Genomic DNA, 18094 nt, shown 5'->3' with positions numbered 1-18094 from the left:
GTCAAGGTGAGAGGACAAAGTTCACGTCGACAAAAGTACAGGCCGCTATAACCTGTACCTATAAATGTTTGCTTAAGTTTCAGGCAGAGAAAGGGGACAGTAGCTGTGGTCTGTATGCTGTTTTTTTTTTTTTTACGGGTTTGAACCGGTTTTAAATCTCAAAGGTGATTAGAACCTTACGGTCGTCGTTCCGGCGGCCCCTCGTCCCAGCGAATGTATATCTCTTAATCAGAGCATGGATTAGACGTCAGCCCCAGCCTAGGCTCAGCAGTCCTGACACTCCAACAGCTGGGGGAAATAAACGGTCTAATCACAAGCCCTGTGTGTCTCTGAACAGCCAGAACTTTCCCTCTTGGCAGTGTACGTGGAAACCGTTCACACCGCCGCGCGAATCGTAACGTTCGCGCACAGATTGTTCTCGAACGATGTCAACAGCTGAGAGTGGAAATGGAACGGAGGGGCACACAATGTGACGGCCCCAAAACCGTCCTGCTGGCGAAAATGACAGGCAGCTGTGCCGGTTGCCCCGCGTGAGGTAGATAAACAGCCCAGCGGGTGGATAAAGGGACTTGAGTGGACTGGTTGAGAGCAGCGGGCCTCCTATTAGACAGCGAGCACTTCCAATACCCTATGGAGTCAAGCACAGCTGGGCTAGGACCATAAAAATGTACTTGTGTGCCAAGGTGTGCTCGTGTCCCGTCGCGTCCCCGTTGGTTCACAGACCTTGTATTTGCCTCCGAGCATGATGGAACTTGTCCCCCCAGTGATGACACATCTGCGCACGGGGAGAGGGTGGGGGGGGGGGGGCGGGTTGGGGTCGTCAGTACAGTGTACCACTCATTTCTAACATCTTTACAGCTGGATCTGTTCTCACATGCCTCTCAAAATCCTGTGTCACAATAGAAAGTGTTTCCCCAGAGAGAGAGAGAGAGCGAGAGAGAGAGAGAGAGAGAGAGAGCTGCTGTGTACAATGGATGTCGTTCAAGGTTGCACAGTCTTACTGACATCCAGGAGAGGATAACTGCTCTGTCATTTAACGATGTATGCGGACATTTCAGTTCTCACGGCTACGATAAAACACTGAAGGATAGGGAAAGGACTGGAACGGGTTAAGGTTAAAGACATGAATGTATTCCCCAGCACAACTTCAGACGGTTATGGACAAGAATGCGGATTCTATACAAGCGGTCACACGAACAACTAACACAAGTTAACATTACGTTCTATCTGACTCCAAAAGATACTAACCATACGTCTTAACGCTATGCGAGTCATGGACAACACAGGAGACCGGTGCCCATAGCCTACCCCGAGAAACTCAAATAGTGAACGGTCTTCCATCTTCCTTAAATGTCCTCCAAACAATAGAACACATGTGGGAGAGGCCAGTTGGTCTACACTATACACATTACGATAGCAAAGGAAATCGATGACAGTCGAGGTGTGATTTCTTCAGGACGTCGACCGACCGGGCACGCTCATTCAACTGTAAATAGATGATCCAGGTGAGCTGTAGCCTAGTGTGTACACAACGGCGTGTCGGATCCAGGGTGTATCACCGGAGTGCTTTAGTGTGCAGTGAGAGTCTATGTCATCCACACTCTTACACGGCCGGCGCTCACGCCGCCGCCACCATCTTAGCAGCTTAGCGTGTCAGTCTGGCTCTCTCTCCTGGCCTCGTGTGTACTCTGAGCCATCAGCCGTGGACTATAGCTAATCCTGAGTGGCAGCTATCAAATATCAAAAAAGGCAAGCGAGCTGGTGGAACCCCTCCGTTGAGCTGACCTGTCTAGCCTCTTTTGAAGCATCACAAGCGTCCTCAAGAGGCTTGTTAATGAACATATATCTCCAACGGTCTTTGATTGTTGAACAGCTTTTTTCTCATTTGATGTTCCCTCGCTGAGAAGCAAGCTCAATTTGTTTTGTGTTGACGTGATTGCAATTGAAATGATGGCATGTGGCAGAACACCTTCGGGTCATTTGTTAGTAGGATGCTTTGATGTTACACAGCTGCACTGCGAGGACATCCTTGGTCTTTCAAGGACGCCACTCGGATGACAATGCTCATCATAGCAGACTCGCTTTAGATAGTGGCACTTGGATAATTGGCGTTTTTATGTTCAGATGCTCCAAAACGGAATCAAAGACTTTATCCCAAACTTATTTGCAAACAGCATACACTAGGTCACAAAACAGTGAGCTGAAAAGTTTCAACGTAGAGAAGGTTCATGAATTTTTAAATGACACATTGTCTGTTTGTCTGTCTCTCTCTCTCTCTCTCTCTCTCTCTCTCTCTCTTTCTCTCTCTCTCTCTCTCTCTCTCATGTGTGTATCTCTCATCCTAGTTTTTGCAAGACACCCTGGATGCCCTCTTCAACATCATGATGGAGAACTCTGACAGTGACACGTTTGATACCCTGGTGTTTGATGCCTTGGTAAGAACTGTTGTTGTCTTCCATATCCAGGTGGATATATTGACTGGTTTCTGTTCCAGGAGGGAATATTACACCGCAGTGTCATACAGGCATGACACATGCACTGCTCATGAATATGTTGTCAAAAAGATGTTCTACATGGATTTAAAACACCACATGTGGACAGAAAAGTAGTCCCTTATTCACTGATTGTGAGGCATGTAGCCTACCGTGTGCCGCGGGCGTGTGATGTCTAAAACTATGCACACTAGTCCACACCTAACACCTGAAAGGAATGTTGACTATGTGCCAAAGGCAGGTCCTGGGTCAGAGTCATGTTTGTATGCTGAAAAATAAGCTGTCTCAGCTGGGACACCTACCTGCCCTTGTTCAGAATGCATCCAGTCAACACTCCTGGGATGCAGCTGGATTACATTTCAATACACTTTTGTTCACAACCTCTATGGACTACTACTGTATAATAACGCCACAGGAGAAATCCATTTTCAAATGCAGATACAAAGACACACGTCAATATATATTTCAATCTCTTTCTCTCTCTCTCTCTCTCTCTCTCTCTCTCTCTCTCTCTCTCTCTCTCTCTCTCAACATATGATTAGAACTAAACGCTATATTGTGTATGACATTTTAATAGATACATTGATCATGCATGCTGTCTTATTACTAGATTAGCATTTTCTGTCCAACTTAAAGGTCCTCAGTGTTAAACATTCTTCGTGAATTCTCTAGCCAGTTAGACTCATTCTCTCACAAAGCCTTAACAACTAGTTAGCCATATTTCTGTATCAATGGAGCTTTCTTTTTAAATCTACCTAGCTAGCTATTAAGCATCATCATTATCATCTCCATGTAAATCTCCATATAAATCATCATCTCCATCCATGTCTATGTAGCTACTGATTTGCTTGGACTTGTGACACACCTTGTACTATGTGTCCTGTATAGCCTTCATGCTTTAGTCGTAAGATTGCTGGGAAACTATCGAGCGGTCTCGTCCGCAAGAGAGGAACTCAGAAAGTGCAATGTAGGCCATTTGGCATTATCTGCTGAGAGAATGAATAGAGAGAAAATTACATTTGATCATTTGCGATCTCATTTAATTCCCCAGACTCGCTTTGAACATTTACAACGGGCAGGGACACTTTTACACTTCTTTGTTATGAGCCGTATGAGTTAGATTTTAATGAACGTGTCTTGGTTTTCTGACAGGTGTTCATAATTGGACTTATTGCTGACAGAAAGTTCCAGCACTTTAACCCTGTCCTTGAAACCTACATTCGCAAGCATTTCAGTGCTACCCTGGCTTACACGTGAGTACATTATTACATTACATACATTTGAGATTTTTTGAATAATGAGATGAGAGGAGAAGTACTGATTCCCTTTTCCTCTAAATATATTATGAATCATTTCTTATTTATTAGGCAGACATATGTGTTATAGAAATGTATACGTCACACGGTTAGATTATGTTATGGTATGGCCACAGGTCATCATCATCTCACAAAATGATTCATTAGTTATATTTGATGTTACCATTATTGGTTATATTGTTTCAGTGTCAAATATTTTTTTTTTTAACAAATCCTGCAACTGAACCCAACATTCATAGTAATGTGGATGGAAAAAGGAATCCCCACTTTGAAAGAATATCATTGCATATCAGATCATATCAGTTTTCAAATGTTGTTACCTCAGAGCCTGAAATTGAAACGTACTACTAATGTAGGCTGTGTCGATCAGTGGGAAAAACAATTCCAATTTACTGTAATGTATTTCAATTTCAGGCTCTATTATACTGAAAATTAGAAAATTGTGCAGAGGGGCTGAACACTTTTTCCCTGTGTGAATGGACCCACTCTCCAGGAAGCTGACCAAGGTGCTGAAGAACTATGTGGAGAATGCCGAGAACAGCATGTTAACCGAACAGCTTCTGAAGGCCATGAAGGCGCTGGAGTACATCTTCAAGTTCATTGTTCGTTCCAGGGTCCTCTTCAACCAGTATGTCCTTCAACACGCACACACACACACACACACACACACACACACACACACACACACACACACACACACACACACACACACACACACATTCAGGCACAGTAAGGCATCTGGAACAAATTAAATGTAGGGTAAAATGAATATCTTTCCCTTTACGCTCTTTCTTAACTCTCTCGATTTTCTCTCTCTCTCTCTCTCTCTCTCTCACTCACTAACTCTGACTCAATCTTTAATCTTTCTAGAGAGAATATGCACTATAAGTAACCTATTTTCGAAAACCCAGTGCTACTTTCCTATTTATATTCTATTTATTGAAACCACCTCTTGGAGTGATTTTTAAAAAATTATTATTATTGATACAGTTGATTCCAGAGTTGATGAGTTGACCCCTGCAGAGTTGTGGAGAATCTAAAGGTCACGTGACATAGGCCTATCTCCATGGATACATATGCTATTGGCAGAGGGTAATGTTTAATAGATGGGGGGATGGTGGTTTTAATGACTAGTGCTGATATATGGCCCTGGTTTAATTGAGAGTGTTGAGGATTTGATTGGTTTTCCTCCAATGCTTAGAGGACAACTCGTCCTCTACCTCACAAATCAGAGCCGGATGCCCTCACTCTCCTCCTCGCCTGCTGCTGTAGGTCTCTCTCTCTGCTCGTGCACAGACAACCCGGAGACTCCTGGACATGTTAAACGGTGTCGCTCCTCTTTCTTTATTCGGCATGTAAACGTCCTGTTAGTGGTTTTGCGATATCGCCCTCCTATCCTCGTGTCGACCCTACGACTCGGAACTCTCTCAAATTGAATAGTTTGCCCCAGAGATGGCCCCCGCCGTGCTTGACGGTGTGGCAGCAGCCTTGGAGCGCGGCGGAGGAGGAGGCCCACACCAGCAGGTGATAGACTGACTGCGGTCCTCGGGCGCTGGCCAGCGGAACATTTCTATGACATGGTACAGGAGGCACTCTAATCACACAATTTTCCCCTTGGAGGAAAGCAGCCGCTGATTGGCATGGCTCTCCCTGGCTGGCCAGGAGCCTGCTCCTTAAGCTCCGTAGGGGGAGGAGGGAGCTTTAAGTAGTTGTAGAAACTGAGAGCGATGCCTCGAAATCCCACCATTTCTGTAAGCCCTCAACGGTGACTGTATCCCAGGCTGTGTGATACAGGCACGCTGTCGTCTGGGAGATAACACACACACACACACACACACACACACACACACACCTCCTCCCAACCGTCTCAGCGTAGGAAGAAGAAAACAGCAGGGTTGTTGTGCTCAATCGATAGCCAATTTTTCGATAGATTCCGAGATGTAGTTAGAGAGAGTGGTTGACACAGATCGTTAGTTTGTAGCACCCACAAAAGCAGATCATTTGCAGGTAATACCCACCGGTTTGGTGTGATTTATGGGCATTGTGAGTGGGATGAAACACACATTTGCATTTTCGGGGGGGATTAGAAGCGGACCTACTTTGTGCCTACTAGGGCTGGGTTCAAAAAATCGATTTCCCGATTCTGAATCGATCTTCATTAAAATGAGCGATTATCGATTCATAAATCCCGAGATCGTTTTTTTTTTTTTTTTTTTTTTGCTTGCAGCTTCAACCCGCAACGAGATCTCGTGGCCAGATCTCGCGCTACAAGAATTTATCATATCTCACGCAACGTGAGGTCTCAACACTAAAATCTAAAAACATGGCGATGGCAGGGACACTCAAGTCACCACCAGGCTTAAAGTCAGATGTCTGGGTGCATTTTGGATTTTAAAAATGTGACGATAGAGATGAGCTGGACAAAAGCAAAGTCATATGTAAATAAAAAGTACATTCATGTAACTGCTTTGGAGTCAATTCATTGATATGTTTAACAATGCTACATGTTATAGGGTTCCTTGAACCATTTATAGCATTAGTTCAGAGAATCTCTTTCATATTCAAGCAAAAAATGTATATTGTAACTAGATCGAATCGGAATCGAATCGAATCGAATCGAATCGTGAATCGAATCGAATCGGGCTGTGAATCAAGCTGTGAATCGGAATCGAATCGTTTTGGGAAATCAGTGGCGATACCCAGCCCTAGTGCCTACTCTTGTGTTCATTGGAAGGAAACATTTCCCCAACTGTTTTCGGATCAGTCCTTCGGGATTGCCGGCTGTGAAAGTTGTGTTCCCTACAAAGGGAAATGAACGGAATCAGTGGGCCAGACAACATGTTATCATAGCTCAGACAGATTGCAAAAACAGGGCAATTAGACCCAAATACCCTTTTCTTCACCTGCCACCAAGTATGGCAGAGTGATCTTTTGTCTCTTCTCTATTGGTATGCCAAGGGCGTGATTTGTTGAGATAATTTAATACAATTTTCCCCAAAACTTTTTGGGGCTTGGCAGGAGGTAGGTGCTTTGGTCTCTCACCGCTTTGTTTAAAAAAAATAAAATAAAAAAAGCAAATTTGACCGACGATAATGAATGTATTTTGATCCGGTGGTATTTGCATAGAGAACACGTGCAGGGCAGCCTGTCGCCTGGTATTGATGATTTCGCAGAAGTGACAGAGACGCACGCTTCCGACTGTTGTAGTGGCAAGGGGTCCTGTTTACTTGGGGTCTAAGCAAACAGCAGGCTCTTGATCATCTGTTGTTGTGATTCCCCCCCCAGGCTGTACGAGAACAAAGGAGAGGCAGATTTCATGGAGTCCTTGAGGGATCTCTTCACTTCCTTCAATGACATGATGAACAGCAACTCCGAGAACACCGGCATGGTGAAGGTAAGCATATGTTCATACGTCACTAACTCACACGTGTTTAACTCGGACATCACAAACTCATACGTGCTTAACTCAGATGTCGCTAACTCATACGTTGCTAGCTCATAGGTCAATAACTTGTACACACTCTTCTCCACCTGTGTCAAAGTGCTTTACATACCGTTTTATGCATTTGGTTTTACTACTTTTGCATTTTAGTCTCAACTTGCCTTGCACATCAATTGTTGTGTGTCTTATTTGATGCTGTTGACTCAGTCAATGGTCTAGAGGCTTGTTTAGTTCCAGGGTTCCCGCACTGGTCTTAAAAAGCCGTAAAGCTTAAAATCCAGCAAACCAAATTCTGAGGCCTTAAAAGGTCTTGAATTTCAGTTATTCGGTCTAAAAATGAGGTGCTAGGTCTTAAAAACGAGATCCTGCAAGCAAAAAAAATCAAATTCGCTTCCTTTTTTGTCTGTATGGCAGTGAAATCCCTAATTTCATCATCATATGGTGTCGCGATAGGTCTAAAATTATATTCAAAGAGGTCTAAAAAAGGTCTAAAAAGGTCTTACATTTGACTTGTTGAAACTTGTAGGAACTCTGGCCTGAGTTCACAAACTGTTTTCATGTACAGTATTCCATGTGCATGCTCTACTTCTGGTTAGAGACATACAGTGTCCTCCATAAGTAGTAAAGATACATAGTTTTGTCTTTTATCTCTATACTCCAGCAGTTTGGATTTGAAATCAAACAACTACTATGAGGTTAAAGATTCTCATTTAATTCAGTGTTTTCTTTTTTTCTAATTGGTTTCACAATTTGGACATTACAACCCTTTTATACATAGTCCCCCTATTTCAGGGCACCAAATGGATTGGAAAATTGGCTTGACAGGTGTTTCAGATTAGAGAGCTGTCAATGTCTAGTATTGAGTATCTGCCCATTAAATCTGATTTACAGCATACCACCTCATCTGTGAAACATTGTGGAGGGGGTTTGTGCATATATAGAGCTGCCACAAGAACTGTCTAACTAGTCTTAATTGATGATGTCACTGCTGACAGCAGCAGCAGAATGTATAATATGAAATGTACAAAATATCTTGTCTGCTTGAGTACCGTACAAGCAAATGCCAACACAGGTTAGTTCAAATAGACCTCAAAACGAACAACACCTGAAGATTGCTGCCGTACAGTCCTGGCAGACTATCTCCAGAGAATGTACCCAGCGTCTGGTGGGGTCAATGGGTCGCAAACTTAAGGAAGTTATTGCAATGATTGTCGACCAAATAAACATGAGTACTTTATTTGGACATTCTGTGATTGTTTCCAATACTTTTGAAGCCCTAAAATAGGGAGAGATAAATGTTGTACTTTCTAAATGGTGAAACCAATCTGAAAACAAAACAAAACACCATTGAATGAAATTTAGATTAGAGATCGTATAATCTCTACTTTGACCCCATAGTAATTATTTCATTTCAAATCCAAACGGAGGATAGGGCTGAAAGAAGATAAAATGCTCACTCATTCCAATACTCATTCCAATACTGTGTCTCTGCTCTCCCCTCCATGTGTTGTTTGTTTGGTCTGTATCTGTGTTTGTATATCTGTGTGTGTTTCTCCTGCCATTCTGACGTGTGTGTGTGTGTGTGTGTATGTGTGTATGTGTGTGCGTGTGTGTGTCTTTGTGTGTGTGTGTGTGTGTCCTCTCTGTCTCATTCTGACCTTGACTTTCCTGTGACCTGGGGCATCTCTTGGGTTCTCCTCTTTAGCTCCTCCTCAAGGTATTTTCTGACTGCATCTCTCTCTTTCTCTCCCCTCTCTCTCTGTCTTCATCCCTCTCTCTCTGTCTTCACCCCTCTCTCTCTGTCTTCATCCCCCTCTCTCTGTCTTCATCCCTCTCTCTCTTCTTCATCCCTCTCTCTCTTCTTCATCCCTCTCTCTCTTTCTCTCCCCTCTCTCTCTGTCTTCATCCCTCTCTCTCTGTCTTCATCCCTCTCTCTCTGTCTTCACCCCCCTCTCTCTGTCTTCACCCCCCTCTCTCTTTCTCTCCCCTCTCTCTCTGTCTTCATCCCGCTCTCTCTGTCTTCATCCCTCTCTCTCTTCTTCATCCCGCTCTCTCTGTCTTCATCCCTCTCTCTCTGTCTTCATCCCTCTCTCTCTGTCTTCATCCCTCTCTCTCTGTCTTCATCCCCCTCTCTCTGTCTTCACCCCTCTCTCTCTGTCTTCATCCATCTCTCTCTGTCTTCATCCCTCTCTCTCTGTCTTCACCCCTCTCTCTCTGTCTTCATCCCTCTCTCTCTGTCTTCATCCCTCTCTCTCTGTCTTCATCCCTCTCTCTCTGTCTTCATCCCTCTCTCTCTCTGTCTTCATCCCTCTCTCTCTGTCTTCATCCTTCTCTCTCTATCTTCATCCCTCTCTCTCTGTCTTCACCTCCCTCTCTCTGTCTTCACCTCCCTCTCTCTCTTCTTCATCCCTCTCTCTGTCTTCATCCCTCTCTCTCTGTCTTCATCCCTCTCTCTCTGTCTTCATCCCTCTCTCTCTGTCTTCACCCCTCTCTCTCTGTCTTCATCCCTCTCTCTCTTCTTCATCCCTCTCTCTCTGTCTTCATCCCTCTCTCTCTGTCTTCATCCCTCTCTCTCTTCTTCATCCCTCTCTCTCTGTCTTCATCCCTCTCTCTCTGTCTTCATCCCTCTCTCTCTGTCTTCATCCCTCTCTCTCTGTCTTCATCCCTCTCTCTCTGTCTTCATCCCTCTCTCTCTGTCTTCATCCCTCTCTCTCTGTCTTCACCCCTCTCTCTCTGTCTTCATCCCTCTCTCTCTGTCTTCACCCCTCTCTCTGTCTTCATCCCCCTCTCTCTGTCTTCATCCCTCTCTCTCTTTCTCTCCCCTCTCTCTCTGTCTTCACCCCTCTCTCTCTTCTTCATCCCTCTCTCTCTGTCTTCATCCATCTCTCTCTGTCTTCTCCCCTCTCTCTCTGTCTTCATCCCTCTCTCTGTCTTCATTACTCTCTCTCTGTCTTCATCCCTCTCTCTCTTCTTCATCCCTCTCTCTCTGTCTTCATCCCTCTCTCTCTGTCTTCATCCCTCTCTCTCTTTCTCTCCCCTCTCTCTGTCTTCATCCCTCTCTCTCTCTCTGTCTTCATCCCTCTCTCTCTGTCTTCATCCATCTCTCTCTGTCTTCATCCCTCTCTCTCTGTCTTCATCCCTCTCTCTCTCTGTCTTCATCCCTCTCTCTCTTTCTCTCCCCTCTCTCTCTTTCTCTCCCCTCTCTCTCTGTCTTCATCCCTCTCTCTCTGTCTTCATCCCTCTCTCTCTGTCTTCTCCCCTCTCTCTCTGTCTTCATCCCTCTCTCTGTCTTCATTACTCTCTCTCTGTCTTCATCCCTCTCTCTCTTCTTCATCCCTCTCTCTCTGTCTTCATCCCTCTCTCTCTGTCTTCATCCCTCTCTCTCTGTCTTCATCCCTCTCTCTCTGTCTTCATCCCTCTCTCTCTGTCTTCACCCCTCTCTCTCTGTCTTCATCCCTCTCTCTCTGTCTTCATCCCCCTCTCTCTGTCTTCATCCCTCTCTCTCTTTCTCTCCCCTCTCTCTCTGTCTTCATCCCTCTCTCTCTTCTTCATCCATCTCTCTCTGTCTTCATCCCTCTCTCTCTGTCTTCATCCCTCTCTCTCTGTCTTCATCCCTCTCTCTCTTCTTCATCCCTCTCTCTCTGTCTTCATCCCTCTCTCTCTGTCTTCATCCCTCTCTCTCTGTCTTCATCCATCTCTCTCTGTCTTCATCCATCTCTCTCTGTCTTCATCCCTCTCTCTCTGTCTTCATCCCTCTCTCTCTGTCTTCATCCCTCTCTCTCTGTCTTCATCCCTCTCTCTCTGTCTTCATCCCTCTCTCTTCTTCACCCCTCTCTCTCTTCTTCATCCCTCTCTCTCTGTCTTCATCCCTCTCTCTGTCTCCATCCCTCTCTCTCTGTCTTCATCCCTCTCTCTCTTTCTCTCCCCTCTCTCTCTGTCTTCATCCCTCTCTCTCTCTGTCTTCATCCCTCTCTCTCTTTCTCTCCCCTCTCTCTCTGTCTTCATCCCTCTCTCTCTGTCTTCACCCCTCTCTCTCTGTCTTCATCCCTGTCTCTCTTCTTCATCCCTCTCTCTCTGTCTTCATCCCTCTCTCTCTGTCTTCATCCCCCTCTCTCTGTCTTCATCCCTCTCTCTCTGTCTTCATCCCTCTCTCTCTTTCTCTCCCCTCACTCTCTGTCTTCATCCCTCTCTCTCTGTCTTCATCCCTCTCTCTCTTTCTCTCCCCTCTCTCTCTGTCTTCATCCCTCTCTCTCTGTCTTCATCCATCTCTCTCTCTGTCTTCATCCCTCTCTCTCTGTCTTCATCCCTCTCTCTCTGTCGTCATCCCTCTCTCTCTGTCTTCATCCCTCTCTCTCTGTCTTCACCCCCCTCTCTCTGTCTTCATCCCTCTCTCTCTGTCTTCATCCCTCTCTCTCTGTCTTCATCCCTCTCTCTCTCTGTCTTCACCCCCCTCTCTCTGTCTTCATCCCTCTCTCTCTGTCTTCACCCCCTCTCTCTGTCTTCATCCCTCTCTCTCTGTCTTCATCCCTCTCTCTCTTCTTCATCCCTCTCTCTCTGTCTTCATCCCTCTCTCTGTCTTCATCCCTCTCTCTCTGTCTTCATCCCTCTCTCTCTGTCTTCATCCCTCTCTCTCTGTCTTCACCCCTCTCTCTCTTCTTCATCCCTCTCTCTCTGTCTTCATCCCTCTCTCTCTGTCTTCACCCCCCTCTCTCTGTCTTCATCCCTCTCTCTCTTCTTCATCCCTCTCTCTCTGTCTTCATCCCTCTCTCTCTGTCTTCATCCCTCTCTCTCTGTCTTCATCCCTATCTCTCTTCATCCCTCTCTCTCTGTCTTCATCCCTCTCTCTCTGTCTTCATCCCTCTCTCTTCTTCATCCCTCTCTCTCTGTCTTCATCCCTCTCTCTCTGTCTTCATCCCTCTCTCTCTGTCTTCATCCCTCTCTCTTCTTCATCCCTCTCTCTCTTCTTCATCCCTCTCTCTCTGTCTTCATCCCTCTCTCTCTGTCTTCATCCCTCTCTCTCTGTCTTCATCCCTCTCTCTCTCTTTCTCTTCCCTCTCTCTCTGTCTTCACCCCCTTCTCTCTGTCTTCACCCCTCTCTCTCTGTCTTCATCCCCCTAAGCTCCGGTCAAGCGTGTGTGTTTGTACTACATTGTCCTTGACCCTATGATGCCCCTCCCCATTAGCAACACACACACACACACACACACACACACACACACACACACGTGCACGTGCACGCACACGCACACGCACACACACACACACACGCACACATACACTCAAACTGTCAACAAAAGCCATAAGAGAGGCCCTCCAAGTCAATTAGGAGGCAGTTGCTGTGTAATTGGGTTAGATAATAGCTCAACTGTCAGTAAATTAAAAATTGATCTTGGGGAACCAGGTTTAAAAGGGAGGGATACATAGCCTCTCCTAAGCCAGGCCTCGCGGAAGCTAAACGACAGCTGTGATCTAATAAACAGCCAGAGTGAATCACACCTCCATACGGCTTCCTGCTGAACATCTGGAGGACCCCCCCCCCCGCCCGCCCCCCCCTTCCTCTACCACCACCCCTAGGGGGCTCTGTGCTGTACAGATCAGCGGTACACGGAAGTCTCGCCTCAAAAATCGCAAACACCGCTAATACGCTTGTGTATATTACCACCGTATTGTACCAGCTATTTCCCAACAGGTGTGAGTTTTTAGTACCTGGAGGACTTTAAGGAAAGCCCAATAGACTTTTTTTTTGTCTCCAGCGTCTTTGAAGGCTCCCACGGCCTGTGAGTGGTTGTTTATGGAAGAAGGGATTCAGAAGTTTCAGTGGAGGGAGACATGACGAGGGAATGTTAATCGCTATCAAACAGGAGCCTTTGAAATCAAACTTTTCAGCCTCCTACGGTCGGCGCGAAGCGGGGGTTTGAATAGAAATCAGCATCGCTGGGAACAAAGGCTCAGATGGTTGTTGTTGTTGTTATTCACAAAGCATCGCCACGGAGCGCAGACAAACAAGATAGAAAAAGAAAAGAAAGAGAATTCAGATGTTCTTGTTTTTTAATAAATGAACACATTGTAGAGATAAAATGGCTGAGTTAAGACTTAGTCGAGGAAGTCCTGGCCGCTGTGAAGAAACGTCACTTTGTAGACTTTGTAGCGACATCATGAATTGGCGCTTTTTCGTAACTGTGACAGGTGTGAACCAACCAGTGAACCTCGCGCAATGGATTCCAAGACAATACCTGTGTACCAAGAGGCCATTTGTGTGGTACGAGAGGGCTCGGTCTGGGCTTAGAAGTCGGAGGCAGAGCCTACCTCACCGCAACAGTGTGAATCACACTATGTATATGCCATTTAGCTGATGCTTTTATCCAAAGCGACTTACATTGCAATGAGTGCATACATTTCAGTGTATTTGGTCCCAGCGGGAATCGAACCCACAACCTTAGCGTTGTTAGCGCCATGCTCTGACTGCTCTGACCAACTGAGCCACAGAGGACCACCCTGTCATCCTTTAGGAAAGTGCCCAGTCTTCCCATCCTGGCCATTCGCCAAGACACGCTGCCCACACATTTGTAGTTCCTCCAGACATGTGAGATGACTGACAAACGGTGTAGCGCCTCTATCCACCCTGCTACTAATGTAGCGCCCGCATCTGTCTGTGTAACGGAGGCGTATGAGGAGGGGGGGGGGGGCCTGGCGGTGGCTCCGACCCTCATCAGCACAGATGCTCAGTAAACAACATGAGATCAGTCAGCCAGAGGGAGATGTGAGTGTCAGCCTGGCCCCCGGGCCCAAGCCTCCGAGGCCCAACGCCATGCCCCGGCGCGCGGCCCAAAACGACAGCGGCCCTGTAATCGCCCCCCGCTATTAATGGTCGGCCCGCTCGTCAACCGCTCAATGTGCCAAGGCGCTCCCCGGCGCTCCACTGATGACTTCATTCCAGTCGGGAAGGGGGGTGGGTGTGGGGGTGGCAGGGGGGGGGGCTCTCCCCGGGGGTGTCACAGTGCCCTGATGGAGGGCGAGCGCCAGGGTGTTACAGGAAGGGAGACGCCACTCACTCAGGTCGTCCTGACCTGAGCCGTCCTAACAGCCCCAGGCACTTTATTATCAGCCGAATGCCACTTCCGCTGCTTCCAGCGGGTGTCTGCCCTGAGTGTGGGAGAGAGGCGAGGATCTGGGATAGTGTCTAGCACTCGAGGGGCTTGAGACGGGAGTCAATTCCTCTCCACCCACTCACATTGATCAGGCGCTACCCACAGTATTGACTGACAGTGCGGAAAGGGTGATTTGACGATTGGACCGTTCCTCACAGCATGACCTCCGTCAACTATCGATCCAATCAAACAAAATTCATGCAAATGTGAACACATAAACACTCATACTGCTTAGAAGAAACATATGGCGTTTTGGAGAGAATTCTTCAAGGGCTGTCATAGGAAAATCAGATCTGGTTTAGGTGAAATACATCCACATTAGACTAAGCATGGACAAGTTAATGAGATAGTTCACCAGAAATACAAAATGACATATTTGGTTCCTTACCCGGAAATGAGTCAGTACCAGAACCAAAGTGTGGATTGACAGGGGTGCAAACTTGTCACCTTTTAGCCGTTTTTTTTTTTTTTTTTTTACCTCAAATTAGGTCAACAATTTTCCTAAATGTTCTTTATTTTCAGGCAAAAAATTATGTTGTCACCTTTTTGGGCCATCACCAGTTTGCATCCCTGATTGAAGTCTATCATAGTCCATAGACTCATTTCAGGGTTAGGAACCAAATATGTGATTATCCCTTTAAAGGCTGGAGGGGACACTCAATAGTATTCATATTGACATTTTTTTTTTTAAAGAACTGAAACCACTCTAATCATGTCTTGTTGCTTTCTTTTGTCCAGGGTGCAGCTCTGAAGTATGTCCCCACCATCGTGAACGATGTCAAACAAGTGTTTGATCCAAAGGAGCTCAGGTAATTCCGCAAATCACTAAAACAACCTCCTGTAGTGGATTTGTGATGCATACAGTACATGTGTTTATCTAGAATATAATGAGATAGTGCTAAATGTTGTTTTATCTAAACATCTTCCATTCGAAAACTCATACATTGCCCTAAGGACTCGCCATACTGGGATCTGAGATTTTCCCTCTCAGAGAACTCATCAGTGGGTATTTCCAGGCTTTACGCGCGCGTATCCGAAGGAGAAAAAGGCTGTGAATTAAATCCAGGAAAAGAGGTGGCTGAAAATGGGAATCACAAGCCTCAAATTTCACAAATTAAGCTTAAACGCTCTTTCTGAGAAAGCAAGGCTATACTCATTTTGGTTCTTTGAAATTAAATGTCATGTCTGGGTTGTCTCACTCAATTCTTGAAGTGATTAACGTTAACGGTCGGCTCCGTTTAAAATAAATTGTTTTTTATAAAAAAAAAAGAATACTCTGCTCCGGCAGTGTGGCAGACTCCTGATTATCACAGCTCCTTACCTTTGGGCTGCTTCCTCTTCAGCCACTTAACATTCACCAGACGTAGCAGGAGGATTGGTTTGTACATACTCAGGTTGCCTTGGAAACATGCAAGCGATGTTCTCAGTGACAGTGTCCAGTGCACTGGGTAATGCCTCTTGTCATGAATACCATTATTTCACCATTAGATTTAGTCCACGGTTATCGAAATGACCTCCTAACTCAAAGCTAGGGTCATTATTGAACAGCAGTAAATCAAGCAGTGTGGGCCGAACACTGTGAGGTACTGTTGTGAACACTTGACATTTATTTATTTATTTATTTATTAACAATGTCTTAATAGTAAGGCTGAAATATGAAACCAGTCATGTGGAAGAAGGCCTAGGTGGCAGAATGTGAGATACGCCTCATTATGCACATGGTCATGTGACCAGCCCTGTCTTTATGAACATGGCGACTCCTGGACAAAGTTCTGTCCTAAAACCATATGTGCACTGAACGAACATGAAATTTTCTACAAAAACCTCATGGGTATGCTCTCGGAATTGGGTTTTCCACTCCAGTTTTTAGTTTTTTTGTTATATATACAGATGGAAACACTGTATTGGCACCGCAGTGAGATGCGAGGTTATGGAAATGCCGAGGTTATGTGTAGCCCTAACGTCAAAGACGGGAAGAAAGTCGGAATGTTTTCTGACAAAGATGTTGTGTCTGACCCATTCTCAGACAGACTGACCCCGATGGCAGCAGTCTGGATAAACAGGAAAGATCTCTGGTTTTAATGACGCTCTGTTTAGTCTGCTGGGAGAGGAACCAGACCGCGGAGTCGTCGTCTATGGAGAAACACACCTCTTTTATTCTCCGTAGTGACTACCCTTCTTTTTCTCTCTCTCTCTCTCTCTCTCTCGATCACTTTCTCAATATTTGAATTGAAGAAAAAGGAGCTGTTAATCCTAAAAAGAAAAAAGTTAGATCAACACCAAGGGAACTCATACAGATCTATGACAGAGACATATTGATGTAATAGTATTTTTCCCAGTCCCGATCTCTCTCTCTCTCTCTCTCTCTCTCTCTCTCTGTCTCTCTCTCTCTCTCTGTCTGTCTCTCTCTCCCTGTCGCTTTCATACACTCTGCGGCCAGGCTGGGTCAGTATATTTATTCACTGCTCAGATACAGAGATTCAGAGATTCCGAGGCTGCGAGAGCCTCAAGGTCGCTGTGGCGGTGTGGTCTGTGATTGAGTGCCCGCCTCCCTGGGCCTCAGGTGGTAGGCAGGCAGGGCCCCCCCGGGAGGTCCTTATCGCCGCCCGCCTGCCCCCCCCCCCCCCCCCCCCCCCAAGAAAAAAAAGACCCTGCAGTCACATGTAGCCTTCTGCAACTCATGGGTTATTCATTGACCTCGGTTTTGACCTCCAGACAAGATGTACGCACGTTGACACCACAAATGGTACCGGCGGGCCGGGTTAGCTACCCGTCATAGACCCTCTGCCGATTCCCATGTGGGCTTACTGTACTGGACCGTACTGGACTGTACTGTACTGTACTGGACTGTACTGTACTGTACTGGACTGTACTGTACTGGACTGTACTGGACATTGAGCTCTGTGGTGAGCAGACTTATCTAGTTGGTCTAACCAAAGACAATCAAAGAGATTCATTCGGAGATTCATTCGGAGCAGTGACAGGTCAGGTCACTGCTGGTTCTGATTCTGTCCAGACATGTAGGTGGCCTGTGGTTAATGTGTTGCCTGGATAAGTGGTAACTCTATGGGGAAATGAAGTGTTCTGTAGGAGGTGCCATCACACACACACACACACACGCACACACACACACACACTCAGCCAGGTCAAGGCCATTTCTGTGTGAAGTCACCCATGGCAGCATGTTGACAGTGCACCCCCACGGGATTGGTTAATCCTCCCACCAATCGATGTCTCTGAGACTATAGAACACGCGTGCGCTCGCACACATACACACACACACACACACACACACAGCACCCTGCCCCCCCATCCACCACCCACATCTAAGGCATGGTGCGAAAGGAAGGGGGGGGAGAAGGGGGGGGGGGGGTTGCTGGCTTCCCTCCTCATCCCCTGGGGAGATTTGTGTGCTGTTATGGAGCTTAGCGCTCTGCTCACACACTGTGTGCTGCCTGCTCTCCTGGAGGAGGGGGGGGGGGGTTAGGGGGGGACAAGGCTAGGCCTCTCCATCTGCCCACGTCCAACACCTGGTCACCTGCCATCTCCCCAGCTGTACCTCTCTCTCCCACCCGCTCCCACTGTTCTTGTCACACTGTGTATGGAGAGCCTTTGATCTTGGCAAGAGGACCCCCGACCACACACACACACACACACACACACACACACACACACTCAAACAATCACCTCGTCTCC

The 18094-nt window shown here is 46.4% G+C and overlaps 1 protein-coding gene across 1 annotated transcript in view; it reads left to right on the top strand.

The window, feature by feature from the left end:
- The window catches only part of dock1 (dedicator of cytokinesis 1), a gene marked incomplete at both ends in the record, with an annotated part of 180827 nt that overhangs the window by 53335 nt on the left and 109398 nt on the right, over window positions 1–18094 (top strand). Inside the window, 6 exons of the mRNA XM_080542248.1 lie at window positions 722–792; window positions 2346–2435; window positions 3645–3745; window positions 4302–4436; window positions 7094–7202; window positions 15137–15207. Of these exons, the coding sequence (XP_080398374.1) occupies window positions 722–792; window positions 2346–2435; window positions 3645–3745; window positions 4302–4436; window positions 7094–7202; window positions 15137–15207 (577 nt within the window). The remainder of the gene's footprint in view (window positions 1–721; window positions 793–2345; window positions 2436–3644; window positions 3746–4301; window positions 4437–7093; window positions 7203–15136; window positions 15208–18094) is intronic.

This window comes from Nansenia antarctica, assembly GCF_963989245.1.
Source record: "Nansenia antarctica genome assembly, chromosome: 11".
In the NCBI taxonomy this organism is placed as follows: Eukaryota; Metazoa; Chordata; class Actinopteri; order Argentiniformes; family Microstomatidae; genus Nansenia; species Nansenia antarctica.
Note: the sequence above shows the minus strand (reverse complement) of the source record. Positions and strands in the feature narration are given on the sequence as shown.